A 19,378-nucleotide genomic window follows, 5' to 3' on the forward strand; every position below is an offset into this window, starting at 1 on the left:
ATGACTACAAGCTGTCATGAAAGTTTTATGACCGTATCATAATAATGTGATGTAAACTTCATTCATAAAATCCTTTCAACATTTCAGCACACACAATCCGTCTCAAGCGTGTCCGGCTCTTTAATCGGCCATAACTAATGAGTAAAGTGCAGCAGGTCCAATAAAGATAAGTGCTTCTAAATTTTGACTGTGGGAGCAGGCGATGGAAGAGGAGAGAAGACCTGAGAGATTGAATGATTAGTATAACTAGGGATTATTATGATCGGCATGAACCCTTGTTTTTGCTCAAAGTTTATTGTGGGTGTGTTACACGTGGAGTTAATGAGTCTCGGTGAAAGCATCAGAAAAGCATCCATATGACATTTTTGACACTACCCGCACCAACCGTCCCCGTAGTCTAGAGTATTAACAAGTGAGAGTACTAACTTGTGCCAGTTTGGTGGGGTTAAGATCAATATTCCCTCTAAGGGGAGAGGTCCCGCGCATGCGCAGAAATTTAAAGGGACCGTGCATTAAAAGAAACCGGTTGCGCGAAGCAAAGTGCAGCTTACAGGGAACATTGGTTAAGACTGCACTCATGTGGAACTTGGATGGGACTCCCAAACCGACTTCACATAGTATTCTTACAGCCGGCAAAGAAACTTGGTCCCGTTAGTCTGAACCGGGCTAGAATTCAGGTTCCAGAGATGACGAAAGGACTATTCTAACCCGCTGCGCCATTCAGTCCGCCGTTAGTGGACTTTAAATAAATTCACTTGATTAATGTTTCCGGATATCAATCCCTATTGGAACTCTGAGCTGCCCCATTATTGGACACTATTAAAAGTACATTGATTCAGGATCTGGGTTGCTTGCCTTAAATGTTGCAAAAGCTTTCGACCCCATCAAATCAGTGGAGGAGAACTCCCAATGGACCAGCTTGCCTTACTGGTATTAATCTTGCCACCTGACTGGAGGGAAGGGGCAGTACCAAGCAGTGAGGGCTTTTATTTTGTATTTGTTTGATCCTCAAAAGCAGAAATGCTTTCATTTATAATAGTGCCTTGGCATGTAGAAACGGCTCGCATTTTACACGCGGAATTATTTTCTGAGGTGTAAATTGTGTAAGCAAGTGCAGCAACTATTGTTGCAGCAGTGCCCCACAGATAGCTGTCACAGCAGCTCAAACTTGTTTTATTAAAAGTCCGTGGTAACTTCAAGGTAAATGCCGGAGTTGTCACTTGCCCTTCACCGTGTCCCAGCTACGTAATAGTTTTGACCATGACAATTAAAAATGTTTTCTCGGACTTTTCACAGCATCCCTTATATTCCCCATTTTGCAACCATGTCAACACCACGTTTTTATGTTCCTCCCTTTTTCATATCTATATTGCCTGGAGTTTAGGCAATCACCCATTCCAACTTGCTAGTTGTCAGTGCGAATGATGCACAGCCAGTCAAATGATAGTATTGTGTGTGGTGCTGAGTCCTTACAGGGCTCTGAATGACTTTGGAGCAACATCGTTTAAGAGAAAAAAATAAATGAGTCCTGTTTTCTTTCCTTAACCTCCCCTCCCTCCCTTTGCCCTCAAAGACTTGTACTTTCCAAAAATAGTTGTCTCTCTTTGAGGCGTGTGGCCTCTTGAGCTATTGTAAAGAGCTTTGATGCAGTCCATTATCGGTCAATAGACTAAGCGGAACAACAGCTGTCACAGGCAATTCTGCCTGGCCCTGAGAGGCAGGTGGCATTCTGTGAATCTGGGCAATGGCTACAAATGTGTGCATGTGTATTCGAAAAGTAAAGCTGATCAAAAGGTCTCAGTACGACATGTAAAAAGCAGTTATAAATTTTTTGTCTGTTGAATTCTGGAGTCGTTCAGGATTTGAAGCTGTGTCTGTCTGTGTGTCTCTGTCTGACTTTGTGTGTTTGTGTAAAGCCAAAAAGAACAGCCATAGACGACTAAAGAGGTAATGGACAGCATAAAACTAAAAGAAAAAGCATACAAAAATGCAAAAACTAGCACCGATCCTGGCACCTGGAAGAGATACAAAGAGCTACAAAAGGTGACAAAACAGATAGCTAGAGCTACAAAAAGGAATATGAAAAGAAACTTGCAAGACAAATCAATCAATATAATTTTTTTTACAATTATATTAGGAAAAAATTGGTCAAGAGCAATGTGGGCTCCTTGAAAACTGCTAACAGTGATATTGTAAATGAAAATAAGGAAATGTTGAATAATTATTTTACGTCACTAATGAGTAACAAATCCCCAGGACCAAGTGGCTTCCATCCCAAGGTTTAAAGGAAGTGGGTGAGAACATTGCAGATGCCTTAAGTCTTCAAAAGTTCTCTCGTTTCGGGAACTGTTCCTTTAGATTGTAAAATTGCGCATGTCACTCCGCTATTTAAGAAAGGTGAGGGAGGGAAACCGGGGAATTATAGACCAGTTAGCCTAACATCTGTTGTCGAGAAATTACTGGAGTCTATAATTAAGGATAGAGTTACTGAACACCTTGAAAATTTTCAGCTGATCAGAGAGAACCAGCATAGATTTGTGAAAGGTAGGTCATGTGTGACAAAACCTGATTGAATTTTTTGAAGAGGTGACTGAAGTGGTGGACAGGGGAATGTCTATGGATGTTATTTATATGGACTTCCAAAAGGCATTTGATGTTCCTCATAAGAGACTGGTTTCTAAAGTTGAAGCTCATGGAATTGAAGGCAAATTATAGACTTGGTTAGGAAATTGGTTGAGCAGTAGGAAACAGAGAGAGTAAGGTCTTAAAAGAAGTGGCTACAGAGATAGTGGATGCATTGGTTGTAATCTACCAAAATTCCCTGGATTCTGGGGAGGTCCCAGCGGATTGGAAAACCACAAATGCAATGCCCCTATTTAAAAAAGGAGGCAGACAGAAAGCAGGAAACTATAGACCAGTTAGCCTAACATCTGTCGTTGGTAAAATGCTGGAGTCCATTATTAAGGAAGTCTCAGGACATTTGGAAAAGTATAATACAGTCAAGCAGAGTCAGCATGATTTTATGAAAGGGAAATCATATTTGATCAATTTGCTGGAGTTTTTTGAGGATGTAACGAGCAGGGTGGGTAAGTGGGAACCAGTGGATGTGGTGTATTTGGATTTCCAGAAGGCATTCGATAAGGTGCCACATAAAAGGTTACTGCATAAGATAAAAGTTCACAGGGTTGGGGGTAATATATTACCATGGATAGCGGATTGGCTAACTAACAGAAAACAGAGAATCGGGATAAATGAGTCATTTTCTGTTGGCAAACAGAATCGGTGCCGCAGGGATCGGTGCTGGGGCCTCAACTATTTACAATTTATATTAATGACTTGGATGAAGGGACCGAGTGTAATGTAGCCAAGTTTGCCAATTATACAAAGATGAGTTGGAAAGCAAGTTGTGAGGAGGACGCAGAGAAATTTTCAAAGGGATATAGACAGGCTGAGTGTGCAAACAATTGGCAGATGGAGTACGATGTGGGAAAGTGTGAGGTTATTCACTTTGGCAGGAAAAATTAAAAATCTAATAAATTCCAAAATGCTGCATGAAAGTTAGTATGCAGGTACAGCAAGTAATTAGGAAGGCAAATGGAATGTTGGCCTTTATTGCAATGGGGATGGAGTATAAAAGCAGAGAAGTCCTGCTACAACTGTACAGGGTATTGGTGAGGCCACACCTAGAGTACTGCGTATAGTTTTGGTCTCCGTATTTAAGGAAGGATATACTTGCATTGGAGGCTGTTCAGAGAAGGTTCACTAGGTTGATTCCTGAGATGAAGGAGTTGACTTATGAGGAAAGGTTGAGTAGGTTGGGCCTATACTCGTTGGAGTTTAGAAGAATGAGATGTGATCTTATTGAAACATATAAGTTACTGAGGGGGCTTGTTAAGGTAGATGCAGAGAGGATGTTCCCCCTCGCGGGGGAATCTAGAACTAGGGGCATAGTTTCAGAATAAGGGGTCGACCATTTAAAATTGAGATGAGGAGGAATTTCTATTCTGAGGGTTGTAACTCTGTGGAATTCTCTGCCCCAGAGAGCTATGGAGGCTGAGTCATTGAACATATTTAAGGTGGCGATAGACAGATTTTTGAGCAATAAGGGAGCGTAAGGTTTTGAGGAGCGGGCAGGGAAGTGGAGCTGAATACAAGATCAGATCAGCCATAATCTTATTGAATGGCAGAGCAGGCTCGAGGGGCCAAATGGCCTACTCCTGCTCCTATTTCTTATGTTCTTGTAATGTGCAGGTACTCTAATTGGCAGGATGTGACAAGTGGTGTCCCGCAAGGATCTGTGTTGGCGTCTCAAATAATCGCTGTATTTATTAACGAATTGGGTGATGGGATAGAACCCCTCATATTCAATGACACAAAGATAGATGGCATTGTAAACAGTGTAGATTGAAGCATAAAATTACAAAAATATATTAATAGATTAAGTGAATGGGCAAACTGTGACATGGATTTCAATGTAGGCAAATGTGAGGTCATCCACTTCGGACCTAAAAAGGATAGAACAGGGTACTTCCTAAATGATGAAAAGCTAGAAACAATGCGTTCCAAAGAGATTTGGGGGGGGGGGAGGGGGTGGATTTGTCCAGGTACATAAATCATTAAAATGTCATGAACAGATACAAAAAATAATCAAAAAGACTAATGGAATGCTGGCCTTTATATCTACAGGACTAGAATACAAAGGGGTAGAAGTTATGTTACAGCTATATAAAACCCCGGTTAGACCACACCTGGAGTACTGAGCAGACCTGGGCACCACACCTTAGGAAGGGTATATTGGCCTTGGAGGGAGTGCAGTGTAGATTTACCAGAATTATACCTGGACTCCAAGGGTTAAAATAAGAGGAGCGATTACACAAACTAGGGTTGTATTCCCATAGAAGGTTATGGGATGATTTGATCAGGATATTAAGGGGAACAGATAGGGTAGATAGAGAGAAACTATTTCCGCTGGCTGGGGAGTCTAGGACTAGGGGGCATAGTCTAAAAATTAGAGCCAGACCTTTCAGGAGTGAAGTTAGGAAACAATTCTACCACCCGTTGCGTGTAGAAGTTTGGAACTCTTCTGTAAACGGCAATTGATGCTAGGTCAATTGTTCATTTTAAATCTAAGAATGATAGATTTTTTTAAACCAAGAGTATTGAGGGGCATTGGTCAAAGGCGTATGTAGTTGGGTCACAAATCAGCTATTATCTCATTGAATGGTGGAACAGACTTGAGGGGGCTAAATGGCCTACTCCTGTTCCTGTGTGTGTGTGTGTGTCTCTGTCTTTGTCGCTGTCTGTCTGTGTGTATGTGTGTGTCTCTGTCTGTGTGCGTAGGCTCTAAAGACAGAGGTCGTAACTCTCAGCTCACTTCTAAAAATACGCCTGTAATAATCCTCGTAGTCCCACCAGTTTAAGCAGATTTTGGCCCACGTGCCTGGGGATGAATCTCAAATTGATCCCTCTGGCACGCAGAGCATTTGTACCATGGAGGGTTTGAGGGGAAAAGAAGGAACATAAATGTTGCTCGGTGCAAACCTTTGTCAAAATCTAGTAAACACACACCAGCAGGGAGCCAGCACCTGTGGAAACACGCACCAGCAGGGAGCCAGCACCTGTGGAAACACACACCAGCAGGGAGGCAGCACCCATGGAAATGTACACCAGCAGGGAGGCAGCACCCATGGAAATGTACACCAGCAGGGAGGCAGCACCCATGGAAATGTACACCAGCAGGGAGCCAGCGCCCATGGAAATGTACACCAGCAGAGAGGCAGCACCCATGGAAATGTACACCAGCAGGGAGCCAGCGCCCATGGAAATGTACACCGCCAGGGCACTGGCCTCAGACCAATGATACAAGTTTAGAATTCCAATGGACGAAACCTCAGTCATTCTCACTATAGAATTCGAATGGACTGAACCCTTCTCGCTCATTCTCATTACAGAATTAGAATGAGCTGAATCCTTCTCTCTTGCTGTATAAAATTCCAGTTGACCAAACCTTTTCCATCCATTCCCATTGTGTGGAGATCCAACAGTATGTTTATAGTAGATATGGACACTCAAGTTTCATCAGAAGACAACAGTGGTTTTTTTTTTTAGAGGTCTAATATGTTTCTCTGCTTTGTCCTTATTTCTGCTGCGGTTCAGGCGGTACCAACAGTTCACTGGGCCAAGGGCACAGAGATGCAACAGTAGATATTTTTAGAAATCTTGATCTCAGCGTAACCTTGATTACATTTCCAGATTTCTTGGCACGGCAGTTAATGCTTTTCATCAGGATTTGAGTGTGCTTACAGTCAACTGTCCAATTAAATTAAACCTGGCTGTGCAGGGAGGTATTTTGTTCTGTTTGAAACAGTGTCCAAAATTAATCATTTTGACTCGTATCTTTCTCTCTTCACCCCTTCCCCAAATTTCTCCCATATTCTCTATCACAACCACCACTGATTAGCACAAAAAAGGAAAATGTTTTTTTTAAATCTTTTTAATGGATTTGATGCTGTTGGAATCGTGCAGTGTGAGAGCTCTTGGCTTCTTCTGGCAATCACTGCTTCAGTCAGAACATTCAGCAATAACCTCTCAAGGTCACTGCCGTCTAACACAGGCTGCCCAGAGTCAAGTGTCTCAGGGTCCAGCGTACAGATTAAATGATGTCATCACCAGTAAATGGGTGTACGGTTGCTATTTGCCTAAGACTCTTAAAACACAGTGACAGCAGAATTGGCAAAGCTCATTAAGAAAGAAAGGGATAACGTGGCATTGAACGTGTAGCACTGACACACGAACCAGTGACTAACGAGAGACAAATACCTGCTTTCCAAAAAAAAACAGGAGGGGAGAAAAGGGAACAGCCAAAGTTAAATTAAAAATGAACGTTTTGTTGATTTTGTGCATAAGGACTATTTCAACCAGGGAACCCGCCCATCAATTCAGCAGTTTGCGCTTCTTTAACTGTTTGTCTTTATCGAGAAACCCAAGTAATGGGCCAAATCCCATAGTACAGCACGGGCTGTTAAGTGAGAGAAGACCAGGTGAATGAGGAAGGAGAGGGCAACACTGATTCAAATTAAACTGGAACAAGGAGGCTTCGGGCTGACACCAGTCAACAGCAAATTTGCGACTGACATTTGGCACAGAGCAATCAACATATGGGGCAGTTTCTGGGTTAGGTATGGAAGAAAATGTCCTGACAGCATTTAAGAAGGAGCTGGATGTTGTGACAAGGGGGAAGCTGTAGGTTCTTTCTGGTTGAGAGGTAGGGTGATCCACATAATCTTCCTCATTCCGTATCTGTGTGATCAGATACCAAGCTTGGAAAAGAAATGTCCGATTGTAGGAAGATGGGAGTGCTGAGGGAGATAAGGAGATTGGCAGCTTTTAGGTTCTTGGAAGGAGTGAGTTAGAGTAGAAAAGAGTGCCATAAGACTTGGTTTCAGCTTTCAAGAAGAAGGAAGATTGTGTAGGATGATGTGCTTGGAGAAAGAGAATTCACAGAATCTTGGAGCACAGGAGGCCATTTGGTCCATCGTGCCAGTGCTGGCTCTTTGAAAGAGCTATCCAATTAGTCCCACTTCCTGTTCTTTCCCCACAGTCCTGCAATTTTCTCCCCTTGAAGTATTTATCCAGTTCCCTTTTGAAAGTTACTGTTGCATCTGCTTCCACCACCTTTTCAGGCAGTGCATTCCAGACCACAACTCGTTAAAATATTCTCCTCATTTCACCTCTGGCTCTTTTGCCAATTCAGAGGGTTACATAGAAACATAGAAAATAGGTACAGGAGTAGGCCATTCGGCCCTTCGAACCCGCACCACCATTCAATAAGTACCCCTTTCCTGCTTTCTCTCCATATCCCTTTAGTCGTAAGGGCCATATCTAACTCCCTCTTGAATATATCCAGTGAACTGGCATCAACAACTCTCTGAGGTAGGGAATTCCACAGGTTAACAACTCTCTGAGTGAAGAAGTTTCTCCTCATCTCAGTCCTAAATGGCCTACCCCTTATCCTAAGGCTGTGTCCCCTGGTTCTGGACTTCCCCAACATCGGGAACATTCTTCCTGCATCTAACCTGTCCAGTCCCGTCAGAATCTTATACATTTCTATGAGATCCCCTCTCATCCATCTAAACGCCAGTGTATAAAGGCCCAGTTGATCCAGTCTCGTCTCTTATATGTCAGTCCAGCCATCCCGAGAATCAGTCTGGTGAATCTTCGCTGCACTCCATCAATAGCAAGAACGTCCTTCTTCAGATTAGGAGACCAAAACTGAACACAATATTCCAGGTGAGGCCTCACCAAGGCCCTGTACAACTGCAGTAAGACCTCCCTGCTCCTATACTCAAATCCCCTAGCTATGAAGGCCATTTGCCTTCTTCACCGCCTGCTGTACCTGCATGCCAACTTTCAATGACTGATGAGGTGTTAATAACACAATGAAGTGCTACTAGCGCTGTTTAAAGTCTATTAACAAAGATAACTGAGGTAATTGCTACAAATTATAAATGTTACAATTTGTAACTCCCATTGTGGATTCTAGCTGCCTTCTCGGCATGTTATGGTAATAACCCCACAGTAACCGTGACAGTTTATAGCCATCAATGGTGTAGTGAGGGGGAAGACATCTTTTACAATTTCATAAGGGAACAATTTTATTCAAATATAGTTTTGTTTTGATCGGGGTAAGGGCCTTCTGTTTTCTCTCCTATCCTTTTCTGAAGGTGGACTCCCAACGCCCTACCCAAGTTGCCATTCTTCAGAAATGAGTTTGAGCAGTGAGTCTTGCTTGTTACGGGGAAATCGGAGCTGAGCCAAATCCTGGCCTGACCTCCTGTCCACGTTCATCAGCTTTCCACCAGTGCTTGATGGAGTGGACCCTGGTTTGGTCAATTTTTATTCTAGTGGGAAACTGTATTTAACTGACACCTCCACATCAACAAACTAGGGGCAAAGTTGAGATCTTGCTGGTTTGTGTGGCTTAGTACCATGGCATGTGATTTGTCTACCCACTGAGTAGGCAAAGTGCAGACTTTTTTCTCTCTTCCTCCCCACGCCCCCGCCATTCTTGAAGAGACGCAGTTGTGTAGCTACATAGTCTAAGCAGCTATTCATGCATGAGGCTGTTAACAGGTTATTTGGCTGTGGAAGGAATTGTATGCCCCTGTCCTCGCCCTCATTCACACACGCATGTACTGTCGATGGATGCTGATATCAGCTAACTCAGCACAGATCGGGAATCGAATCTGGTACCTACTGGTCTGTGTAACTTCACACTGTGCTGAGTACTGCCTTTAGCCACGGGGACGATAGGAGCTCCCAGAGAATAAATTGCTCCTAATTTAATCATTGATCATTATTTTCTGCATTTCGCAAAAAACCTCCTTGCTGTGCATGCACATAAATGTGTGTGTGTGTGTCTGCATGCATGTCTGTGCATGTGTGTCTGTGCATGCATATATGTATGTGTTATTGCCTTCCACTCTCCAATCTGTGCTGCTAACCTCTGATGTGGTATACTGATGCAGGACTGCTTTTTCTTTGGGGTTGAAATTCTATAGCTGCAAACTAGTACCACAGTTTTCCAGCAGAGAACCAAATCCAATCCTGTTTATTCCACAAGTCGGTGCAACTGTACATCCTCCATTAAAGAATCCCCCCCTGTCATGATTCGATGTCAGCCACATCCCGCACGGCATTATGCTGATGTCACTTGGACTGAGATCCAGCTCGTCTGGGTGCGATTTCTTTATTTTTCCAGTCGATGCATTTGTCCTTTGAGCAGCTGAGTAATTGCAGATCCAGTTTCAATTCCAGCGCCGGTTTTGTTGGAACTCAGTCTGGCCTCTTCATGCAGGAGAGTAAGGTGAAATGCTTTCACAGTACAGTATGGTGCAGCCCTAAATGGGCTAGAACTGTGGAAAAATAACATTAGAGGCCAAATTAGTTTGTCACCAAGGCACCTAATAAGCAATTATAATGTGTGCATGTTGGAGTTAGTAATGTGGAGATTTAGTTTAAGGTCTATAGTGTAATACTGTCCAAGCTAAAAAGAATTGAAAACATTGAAGCTGGCCGCACTAAGTTTAGATTTTAAAATCCTGCAACTTACAGGATAAAGGGAAGAAAGACAGAGGGACACGAGGAGCTGCAGCTCTGTATTGAACAGGTCAAAGAGTACAAAAATAGAAGATTCATTTCTTTCTCTATCTCTTCACCTTCCACCCCCGTCTTTTTCGAGCTTTGCATAGAAAGCTCACGCTGACCTTAGCAGCGGCTGACAGCTTGCCTTGTTCTAAGCAGCTCACGTGACTGCAGTAATCTGCAGTCTGTAATCACCAGCGGAGGAGCTGCAGAACAAATCACCCCTTTGTGCCACACTGTAGATACTCGGCTCGAAGCCCCCACTCTGGCCTTTCGCTCTTATTCCTCCTTAGCTCAGTGGCAGTGGAATAAAACCAGTTGCAGCAGTTGACTTTGCTTTTGCTAAAAGCAGATTCCAGAAAGCGCTCGAATGGCTCAGTGAGTTTACCCAGCGCGGAGTTGAGCCAGGAAGGTTCCATTTTGATCCCTAATCTGTGCTGAGTAACCTGCTGTCAAGCCAACATAATGGTAAGGGTATTACAGTGAGATCAGTGTTCCTCATTTAAGGAGGGGCAACTCACCCAAAGCTTCCTGCCCCTAATGAATATCCAGTGACCCCCACCCCCTGGTGGAACGTGTGCATGGATATTGGATCTGGATGATCTCCATCGTTGAATAATGCACTGTCTGGCCTCACACATGAACACTTGGGTGAGATGCCTCCCCAAAGATTCATCCATCTTTAGAAGGAAAGGAGACAATTTTGGAAATAAAGTAAATCTGTTCATCGTGCCGATAAAGAAGTGGTGTCTGGCCCCTTGTAGAAAGTTGCTGAGTGTATTTGAGTGATGTTTGGAAGCAATAAGAAAGGGCACTTGGAGCTGCCAACATTAGTGAAATGTCTGCAAAGCAGCCACAACATGCATTTATATAACACCTTTAAATTAGTAAAACGTCCCAAAGCACGACACAGGATTTGAGCCAGATAAGGAGATATTAGGCCAGTGTTAGTCAAAGAGGTAGGTTTTAATGAATGACTTAAAGGAGGGGGGAGAGGATTAGGGAGGGAAATCCAGAGCTTGGGTCTGAGGCAGCTGAAGGCACGGCTGCTAATGGTGGAGCGATGAAAATCGGGGATGCTTGTGCTGATGGTGCTGGTTTCGTATTGCGTGTGTCAGTGCCATTTCCATCATATTCCACTCTCATATTTTGCAATTCACAGTGGCCTTGTACGTTCCTGTAAAGGTTGCCGATTCATGCCAGTTGACCGCTGTCTGCCGCAGTTCCACAGGCAGCAAACTACAGAAAGCCCTTGGGTGCAACAAACCGGATCGAGAAATCAGTATTGGTAAAGATTCAAACCTGTGATCTTTAGTTCATTTTAGAAATGCTGAATATAAAAGGGCCCAGTCTGCATGGTATCACCCAAGTCAGAGAAGGTGCATGATTTTAGGAAGTACCCACAGTGAGAGCGTTGGTGTGAAGATGTCCCGGGACAGATTGTGACCACTCTCTCAAAAAACATTGCTACGATTGAAATATTCACTAATTGGCACTATACCCGCACATTGGGTGTGAGCTTGGCCTGGTGGTTGCATTCTGGCCTCTATGAAGATGGCAGGATAAATTGCTGAGGCTGATCCTTGACTTTATATAGAGACGTAGAGGGCAAAAGCAAGGAAGTTATGCTGAACCTTTATAAATCACTGGTTAGATCTCAGCTGGAGTATTGTGTCCAATTCTGGGGCACCACGCTTTAGCAAGGATGTCAAGACTTTGCAGCGGAAATTTACTTGGAATGGTACCAGGGATGAAAGACTTGTTACATGGAGAGACGAGAGAAGCTGTGATTGTCCTCCTCAGAGCAGAGCAGAGAAGGTTAAGGGGAGATTTGATAAAGGCGCTCAAAATCATGAGGGGTTTTGATAGAGTAAATGGGGAGAAACTGTTTCTACTGGAGGGTGGGTCGGTAACCAGAGGACACAGATTTAAGATCATTGGCAGAAGAGCCAGAGGTAAGATGCGGAGAATTATTTTTTTTTACACAGCGAGTTGTTGTGATCTGGAATGCACAGTCTGAAAGGGTGGGGGGAGCAGATTCAATAATTACTTTCAAAAGGGAATTGGATAAATACTTGAAGGGGAGAAAATTGCAGGGCTGTGGGGGAAAAGCCGGTAAGTGGACTAATGGATAGCTCTTTCAAAAGAATCAGCACAGGCGCGCTGGGTCAAATGGCCTCCTTCAATGCTGTAAGATTCTGAGATTCCAAGTCAGGTGGTTGAGTACCCAGCAACGCAGCCAATGGAAGAGCATTCTAGCAAGTTAATTTGCTTCTAAATCTCATGGCCTAGTGAGTAAAGGCAGTGTATCAATCGCCATCCAGTGAGTTGATTGATTTCAGCCAGGGCAGCAATAGGGGCAATACAGATCATGTTAGTTCCCTGGGCCAAGGGACATTAGCCTGTCAATTAAGCAGTATTCTCAAGGAACTTTACAGCACTGAAGGAGGCCATTTGACTCATCGCTTCTGTGCCGGCTCTTTGCTAGAACAATCAAAAACAAATCCCACTACTCTGCTCGCCCTCTCTCTCTCTCTTAGCCTTGTATCTTCCTGGTCCTGATCGTTGTCCAGTGCCTTCTGGCAAAGTATGGCAAAGAGGCGATTAGGATTGGACTTAATTGTGATGCCCCCGAGGTTAAATATCCGACCTAACCTCATTGTCAGGGCTCGCACATGAAGAATAGCCCTTTCAGCAAGGTATGGGAGGATTGCCAGCACTTGTGGAAATATATTTCAACGACGGTTTAAACCTTCAGGAGAGGGGGGTGAGAAAATCGAGGGGAGGGGCAGCAGCAAGGAAAAGATTCAGCGTGCAGTAGCTTTAACACAGCGCGTGGAACTTGTGACATTGTCCCTAATATGACCATTGCATGAAACTTAAAGGAGTGGAGGCTGATTGTACCAATTGCATTAGGGCAGATTTTTTATCCATCTGTATATCTGAAAATAATTCCAAATAGAGACAGGTGATCAAGAGTGACAGATTTCACTGTAAAAAAAGAAGGCGATTAGCAGAGGAGTAATTATTGTAATTGACTCGTGTGCAGATTGTGTTGCCTGGTAATCTATTGCAGGGCAGCTACTGCCAGCCATAGTTTAAGATATAGGATAATGTGCTTTGGAGCACAGACAGCTGAGAGAGGCCATTCGTAGCAATTAGTCCACAGCCTGGTCGTCTTGTAGCACCATAAGCTTTGAATGAGACAGCACTTGCACTGTTGTCACTCAGAGTTGAGTAAAGTATAATGGTGGATGTATAAAATGTTCATCTATAATTTTCTCAACTAAATAATTTGACAACTTTAGTGATTTTAATTTTACCAGGAAGGAAAGACTGACTTGCAGTTAAATAGCGCCTTTCATGACCTCTAGACGTCACAAAGCGCTTTACAGCCAATGAAGTACTTTTGGAGTGTAGTCACTCTTATAATGTGGGAAATGGGGCAGCCAATTTGCGCACAGCCAGCTCCCACAAACAGCAATGTGATGATGGCCAGATAATCTCTTTTTGTTATGTTGATTGAGGGATAATATTGGCCAGGACACCGGGGATAATTCCACTGCTCTTCTTCAAAATCGAGCCATGGAATCTTTTACGTCCACCTAAGAGGGACGACGGGGCCTCGGTTTAACGTCTCATCCGAAATACGGCACCTTCAACTGTGCAGTGCTCCCTCAGCACTGCACTGGAGTGTCAGCCTAGATTTATTTGCTCAAGCCCCTGGAGTGGGACTTGAACCCACAACCTTCTGACTCAGAGGTGAGGGTGCTACCCACTGAGCCACAGCTGACACTAAACATCTTTAGCAACAGCAGTAGGCCCATCGAGCATGCTCCTTTATTTTGTTAGCCTTGGCAGCTCCACATTCACTGGGAGCATGGTAGCATAGTAGTTATGTTACTGGACTAATAATCCAGAGAGAATGTGAGTTCATATGTCGCTGTGGCAGTTTGACAATTTGAATTTAGCTTTTAAAAATTCTTTTTCGTGTCAGTAAAAAGTGACCATAAAGCTGTCGGATTGTTGTAAAAAGCCAACTGAACTAATGCGCTTTAGGAATGAAACCAGTTGTCCTCACCCGGTCTGGTCTATAAGTGACTCCAGTCCCAGACTAACGTGGTTGATTCTTCACTGCCTCAAGTGGCCCTCAAACAGTTGCAGTGGTTCAGGAAGACAGCCCAGCACTTTCTCAAGGCAACTAGGGATGGGCAGTAAATGCTGACCTTGCCAGCGACGTCCACATCCGAGAATGTTTTTTATTATTACAGTTTCCTACCCTTTTATTCATATCCCGTTTGGTCACTTTTTGCCCCTGTGAACTCGCTTTTAAAGACTTGTGTACCTCGATCCATAAATCCCTTTGTTCATCTATGTCCTAACCATGCTTCTGCATTTAATGAAATGGAATTTCTCAAACCTTTCGCTCTCTTCCCTGTAAACTCCTTATTGGTACAGATTAGTACAGCTTTTTCCCATATGTTGTCTCTCATCCAGTAGAGGAGTGATTGTGGGGAACGGCCCAGGGTTTGTGTTGGAAGTGCTTTAACTCTTTGGTGCTGCCACTCAGTAGCACAGAGATTGAGAAGCCTTGGGAGTTGACGTGACTCTGAGCTGCTGCCACTCGAAAAACCTACTAATTCTGCACACCCGTGTGAGGGGTGTCAGTGTTTTACCACCCAGTTTTGGCACCTACCCCTCCCAGGTCAGGTATAGCATGATTAGATGTAGAATTAAGTTCCAGTCCGCCCTACTAATGTGCCTGGCCTCCAACCTTAGAAGAGCATCCCATCTGTACTGCATGTGTGACATTTTTCCATTTCCAGGTCCGACATCCTGTGGCCAGCTTTATCTCCACGTCCAATAAGGGTTGCATTTAGACTACCCCGAACTCCTTTCATACAAGACTTTTATAGTCAGATGACCGTCTGGACTGAATTTAAACTCAATCCCGGAGTTGAAAGGCCAATGCCCACCTTCTGGTTACTCAGCTTCTTTTCCTAGTCTTCTTTAATTGTCCAGCATTGGCAGCCATTGCTCCTAAGTCAGATATAGAACTCACTGCAGAGTTGAAGTTCCTTCTGCATAATCCAGCAGTGTCAGTCGCAGCCTCAGAAGATCGTCTTCAACGCGTGCACCAGCCATCCCCTATTTGAGTGAGTTTTCCGGTTTAGTTATGGGTATTTCCGTATTGTGGACGTGCACCCATTGGAACACCTACAAGCGCCTTCAACTCACCTCTCCTTACAGCCCTTTGAGAGAGGAGACTTCCATCCTGCCACGGTGGATCGCATTCAAGCCCAAGCCTAGCAGTACAATTGTACAATTCTAAACGGGGTACAAGAACAGAGAGACAAATTTTTGAAGGTGTCAGGACAAATTAATAAAGCATATGGGATCCTGGGCTTTATAAATAGAGGCATAGGGTACAAAAGCCAGGAAGTTATGCTAAACCTATATAAAACACTAGTTTGGCCCCAACTGGAGTATTGTGTCCAATTCTGGGCACCAACTTTAGGAAGGATGTGAAGACTTTGCAGAGGGTGCGAAAGAGATTTACTAGAATGGTTCCAGGAATGAGGGATTACAATTACGTGGATAGACTGGAGAAGCTTGGGCTGCTCTCCTTAGAACAGAGAAGGTGAAGAGGAGATTTGGTGGAGATTTTTACAATCATGAAGGGTTTAGATAGAGTAAATAAAGAGAAACTGTTTCCAATGGCTGAAGGGTCGATAACCTGAAATCTGTGCCATCTGGTTATTTGCAAAGAAACCAGAGGCGATATGAGGAAAAACTTTTTTACGCACTGAGTGGTTAGGATTTGGAATGCAGTACCGGATCGGGTGTGGATACTGATTCAATAGTCGGCTTCAAAAGGGAATTGGATAAATATTTGAAGGAGAAAAAATTGCAGGGATACTGGGACAGAGTGGAAGAGTGGTACTAATTGGATTGCTCTTCAAAAGAGTCGGTGCAGACCAGCATTCACAATTACTTCTTTTGGGTGCACGGCCCTTTAAGGGGCTGCATGGCCCATTCAAAATACCGCGCATTCACAGCTTTTCGCATTGAAAGACCGACTGCAATGGGAGGTCCAGAGAGCCACGTGACCATGCAGCTTAAAGAGAGCATCACCCCAGACTCCATGAGCCGAATGGCCTACTTCTGTGCTGCACTATTCTATGATGTGTATGGAGAACACACATACCCACCCAATCACCCAGAACAGCTTCCTGGCAACTGAGAGGCTGCTGAGATTCCTCCAACGTCATGTGCATGCATTCAAAGAAACGGTTAGCTTTGATGCTGACAATTGCAGAGTTGCCCGACGGTTTCTTGTAACAATTGTTCGGAAGGGTATTTTGTCACGCCAATTTTCTTCTCTTCACCTCTACTCAAAAGTATAGACTCTTGCTAAGGGCATCGAGACACACCAGTACCTCACCCAAGTGGCCATTCTTGTGTGACTGCAGGGTATCTCAACTGAACTCAATTCTGTCCATGGGGTTCATGGAGAGCAATCAGGAGAAGTGACTCCCATTGACTTGTTCCCTCATAACACATGGGCATTGAGGCCGATTGTAAAGCCCTTTCTGCTGCTCTAGCTGAAATGGCTAACGGACTGGGCTTGGGATCTTCCTGCTCTGTACCACTCAGCTACTCACCGCCTTAACCATCTGCAGCAGGCAGCTCCTTTTCTATACAGGCAGTCTGTTCCTGACCCAGGCTCCTCTGATAGCTTAGCTGGTGAAATCACTGAGTAGCTGTGCCACCAAGATCAGTTCCCCTACCTCTGCAGAGATGGCTGATTTCAGCCCAGGTGGTGGTGATGGAGCCACTAATGTTGGCCCCAACACCTTTAAGCTGCAAAAAAAACTAGCCAGGGTTTCTGCCATTCATCACTATCAACCACTTACATTTATGTAGCGCTTTTAACAGAGTAAAATGTCCCAAGTCATTTCATAGGGACATAATCAGACAAAATATGATACCAAGCCACATAATGAGATTTTAGGACAGGTGACCAAAAGCTTGGTCCAAGATAGGTTTTTACAGAATGTCTTAAAGAAGAGACGGCGATGTTTAGGGGGGGAATTCCGGAGCTTAGGACCTCTGCAGCTGAAGGCACAGCCGTCAATCGTGAAGTGAAGGAAATTGGGGATGCGCAAGAGCCAGAATTGGAGGAGCTCAGAGATCTCGGAAGATTGTAGGGCTAGAGGAGGTTACAGAGATAGGGAGGGGCAAAGCCAAAGAGAGATTTGAATAGAGGTGTTGCAGGACTGGCAGCCAATGTAGGTCACCAGGCACTATAGTGATGGGTGAGCGGGACTTGGTGCGAATTAGGGTAGGGTTGCAGAGTTCTGGATAAGCTCAACTTTATGGAGGGCGTCTTATGCCGACCAGAGGAGCATTGGAATAGTTGTGCCCACAGTTAACAAAGGCATCCTGCTAGACGTGAGTGTGGACAGAGTAAGTAAGTTGGTGATCGGGCTCCTGCAGCAAGTACTGTCAGGGATCAGACCTAAATAATTGTCACTTGGTGAGACTGATGGTTGAGTGCGGAGCCAAACTCCAGGAATGATTGGATGGTGGGGTGTGGAGCCGTACCCCAGGAATGATTCAGTGGTGGGGTGTGGAGCTGAACCCCAGGAGTGAATCAATGGTTAGTGTGGAGCTGTACCCCAGGAATGGTTCAATGATTAGTGTGGAGTGAAACCCCAGGAATGATTGGATAGTGGGGTGTGGAGCTGTATCCCAGAAATGATTCAACACCCTCGGGGAGGATGCAAGTGCAGCTGAGAAAGTTAGTGGGCTGAAAGGAGAAGACAAAAGACTTCAATTGAAAAGGTTTTCCTGGTATTAGACTACTGATCAACAGTAAGTGCTTTATTCTACTCCCTGCTGTGCGTGCACAGCACGCTGGAGGAGCTTAAATAGAAAATCTCACTCCAGTTTAGCAGCTACAGTCCAATCCACTTATTTGTAAATCTGATATCATTCAAGCAGATTCTTAATGAAGCGCATCTTTACCAAAAGCCCAATTTGTTCCTGACCCAGGCCAGGTACTGATGGCCAATCCAACTGATTGGCTGCCAGAAGTGGGTTTCAGGAACAGCCAAGTGAGTCTGTGCTGAGCTCTCTGGTCTCGACTGAGACGGTGGTTCGGGTGCTGCAACTAGAAAGTAAATAGAAAGAAAAGAATCAGCCTTGCGTGATTGCTATCGAGCGGTTTCCTGCTGGAAATTGTGCGCGCACAAGCACGAGAGCAAATATTGGAAAAGGACAGGCTTTGATGCCCTCAGAGTCAAATAGCTTGTAGCCACTCACTGTCTAGGCTGTGTGTAGAGGAATGGCCACAAGGTTATATTGCCAAAAAGGCACCCGCTGTCTGCAAAACAGTACCCCAGGTGAAGTTAGCACCTTCAGGAGATGAACTGATGGAAAAACCTACTTTCTGATTTCAGATGACTCATGCATTACCATGCCCCCCCCACCTCCCCTCCCTCCCTCCAGTGATTGGCCTCAACCCCTGTCTTGTTAAGAAGCGGCAAGTGACATCTGTAACAGCTGAGCAATGTTATTGTGTGATTGGGTTTAATAAAAGTACTACATCCAAGTCGGTCTGGGAGTGGAGTAATGAGCTTAAGTCCACGGCTCATGACGAGGGATTCAGAGGCCCTGCCCTCGTCACAGTCGCAGCCTGACATATTTCCACACTCCTTCGGCAGGCAGTCTAAGCTGAAGTTCTCTTCTCATGTGGGGGAGTCCAAAACTTGGACCATAAATATACGATAGTCACAAATAAATCCAATAGGGCATTCAGAAGAAACTTCTTTACCCAGAGAGTGGTGAGAATGTGGAACTCGCTACCACAAGGAGTAGTGAGGCGAATAGCGGAGATACATTTAAGGGGAAGCTAGATAAACATGAGGGAGAAAGGAATAGAAGGATATGTTGATGGGGTTAGATGAAGGAGGGTGGGAGGAGGCTCGTGTGGAGCATAAACACCAGCATAGACCAGTTGGGCCGAATGGCCTGTATCTGTGCTGTACATTCTATGCAATTCATGTATTTTCACTTGCCCATGGCTGGAATTTATACTTTTAAGTAATGCTTTGTGGTATTAACTGCTAAAGGTACTATTCACTCGCCTTTCACTGTCATCAGTCAGTTCACAAAGTAGAATTACAGGGAACGTATTCGAGAAGTAACACCTCTGCACTGATTTGTCCTC

At 44.4% G+C, this 19,378-nt stretch overlaps 1 protein-coding gene across 4 annotated transcripts in view; it reads left to right on the forward strand.

The window, feature by feature from the left end:
- The window catches only part of nrf1 (nuclear respiratory factor 1), an 82,113-nt gene that overhangs the window by 49,738 nt on the left and 12,997 nt on the right, over positions 1-19,378 (forward strand). For 3 of the 4 annotated variants that reach the window (XM_070897208.1, XM_070897209.1, XM_070897206.1), the window contains one exon: positions 11,306-11,431. The exons of the other annotated variant lie outside the window; for it this stretch is intronic. In XM_070897208.1, the coding sequence (XP_070753309.1) occupies positions 11,306-11,431 (126 nt within the window). The remainder of the gene's footprint in view (positions 1-11,305; positions 11,432-19,378) is intronic. 4 annotated transcript variants of the gene reach the window in all.

This window comes from Pristiophorus japonicus, chromosome 13 (assembly GCF_044704955.1).
Source record: "Pristiophorus japonicus isolate sPriJap1 chromosome 13, sPriJap1.hap1, whole genome shotgun sequence".
NCBI classification, from domain to species: Eukaryota; Metazoa; Chordata; class Chondrichthyes; family Pristiophoridae; genus Pristiophorus; species Pristiophorus japonicus.